Source organism: Pteropus vampyrus, unplaced genomic scaffold (assembly GCF_000151845.1).
Source record: "Pteropus vampyrus isolate Shadow unplaced genomic scaffold, Pvam_2.0 Scaffold173, whole genome shotgun sequence".
Classification (NCBI taxonomy): Eukaryota; Metazoa; Chordata; class Mammalia; order Chiroptera; family Pteropodidae; genus Pteropus; species Pteropus vampyrus.
This window is the reverse complement of record NW_011888954.1, coordinates 1,313,504-1,314,684: the sequence shown is the minus strand read 5'-3', so window position 1 is coordinate 1,314,684 and position 1,181 is coordinate 1,313,504. Positions and strand designations below refer to the sequence as shown.

The window sequence follows — 1,181 nt, the reverse complement described above, 5'->3', positions numbered from 1 at the left end:
TTCTAGAAGAATATTTCATGGCAAGGAAAAATATTCACAACGTAGTGAGTGACAAAGTAAAATCAACGTGTCTAGGTGTGTGTGTGCATGTGTGTATGAGAGAAAGATAGAGAAAATGAATTTAATTAAAAAAAAATTGTTCGGAAAGAGAGTCATCTCAGCTAAGGAGTGGAGTAATAAAGTTGGCCTCACTTGCTTTTCCAATTTTTCAAGTTTTCCAACCTCCACAGTTTAGCATTTCCTTGATAATAAAGTCCCTCCCTCAGCCGTGAAACCACCACTGGTTTGAGGTCTGCGGAGCTGGGTGTTCTCCTGGTGAGATACCATCTCCCAACCACGACACTGTTCACAGCAAGAAGAGACAGCCCCTTCGTTTGTTATGTAAGTAACTAGTGGGAAAGTTTTATTTTAAAACGATAAAAGAGTAAAATTTGATTCTTTTAACTTAATCATCATTAACTTAGAATCTTCCTTACCGTATTTGGGGGCACATTTAAAGTACTGGACTTTCCCAACACTTCCATTGTTTTTTCCTTCTGGCTCATCCAACTCAATGCCAGCCCACTGCCCACTTGCAAATTCAGTTGTTCCACAAAACCTTAATGTTCCAACCTAAAGAAAATATAAAACAGAATAACTTCCGCGTATTACTAGTAACTTTAAGTATCCTACTCTAGCAACTTTACCATAGAAGTTTTTAAAAACTATTCTGTCAAAGTAGACTTCAGAACAAGGAATATGAGCAGGAATAAAAAAATACGTTAAATAATGATAAATGAGTCAATTCATCAAGAAGACATAAGAATCCTAAATCTGCATGCACCTAACAACTGAGCTTCAAGTAAAAATTGAAAGAACTGAAAAGAGAAATAGACAAAGCCAAAATTACAGTTGGAGACTTCGACACACCTCTGAGTAATCAATAGGCTGAGTAGGCAGAAAATCAGTAAGAACATGAAAAAACAAGCCAACTTGATGTAACTGACATTTATAAAACATTTCACCCAAAAGAGCAAGATACAAATGTAAAGGAATAAAAATTATACAAAGTATGTTCTTAAGCCATATGGAATTAAACCAAAAATTACTAATAGAAAAACATATGGAAAATCTCCAAATATTTGGAAATTAAAAAATATACTCCCAAATAACCCATGGTAAAAGAGAAAATCACAAGGAAA

At 34.6% G+C, this 1,181-nt stretch overlaps 1 protein-coding gene across 2 annotated transcripts in view; it reads right to left on the bottom strand.

The window, feature by feature from the left end:
* Positions 1 to 1,181, bottom strand: part of CLIP4 (CAP-Gly domain containing linker protein family member 4) — a 54,398-nt gene that overhangs the window by 36,019 nt on the left and 17,198 nt on the right. For both annotated transcript variants that reach the window (XM_011370742.2, XM_011370743.2), the window contains exon 7: positions 477 to 612. In XM_011370742.2, the coding sequence (XP_011369044.1) occupies positions 477 to 612 (136 nt within the window). The remainder of the gene's footprint in view (positions 1 to 476; positions 613 to 1,181) is intronic.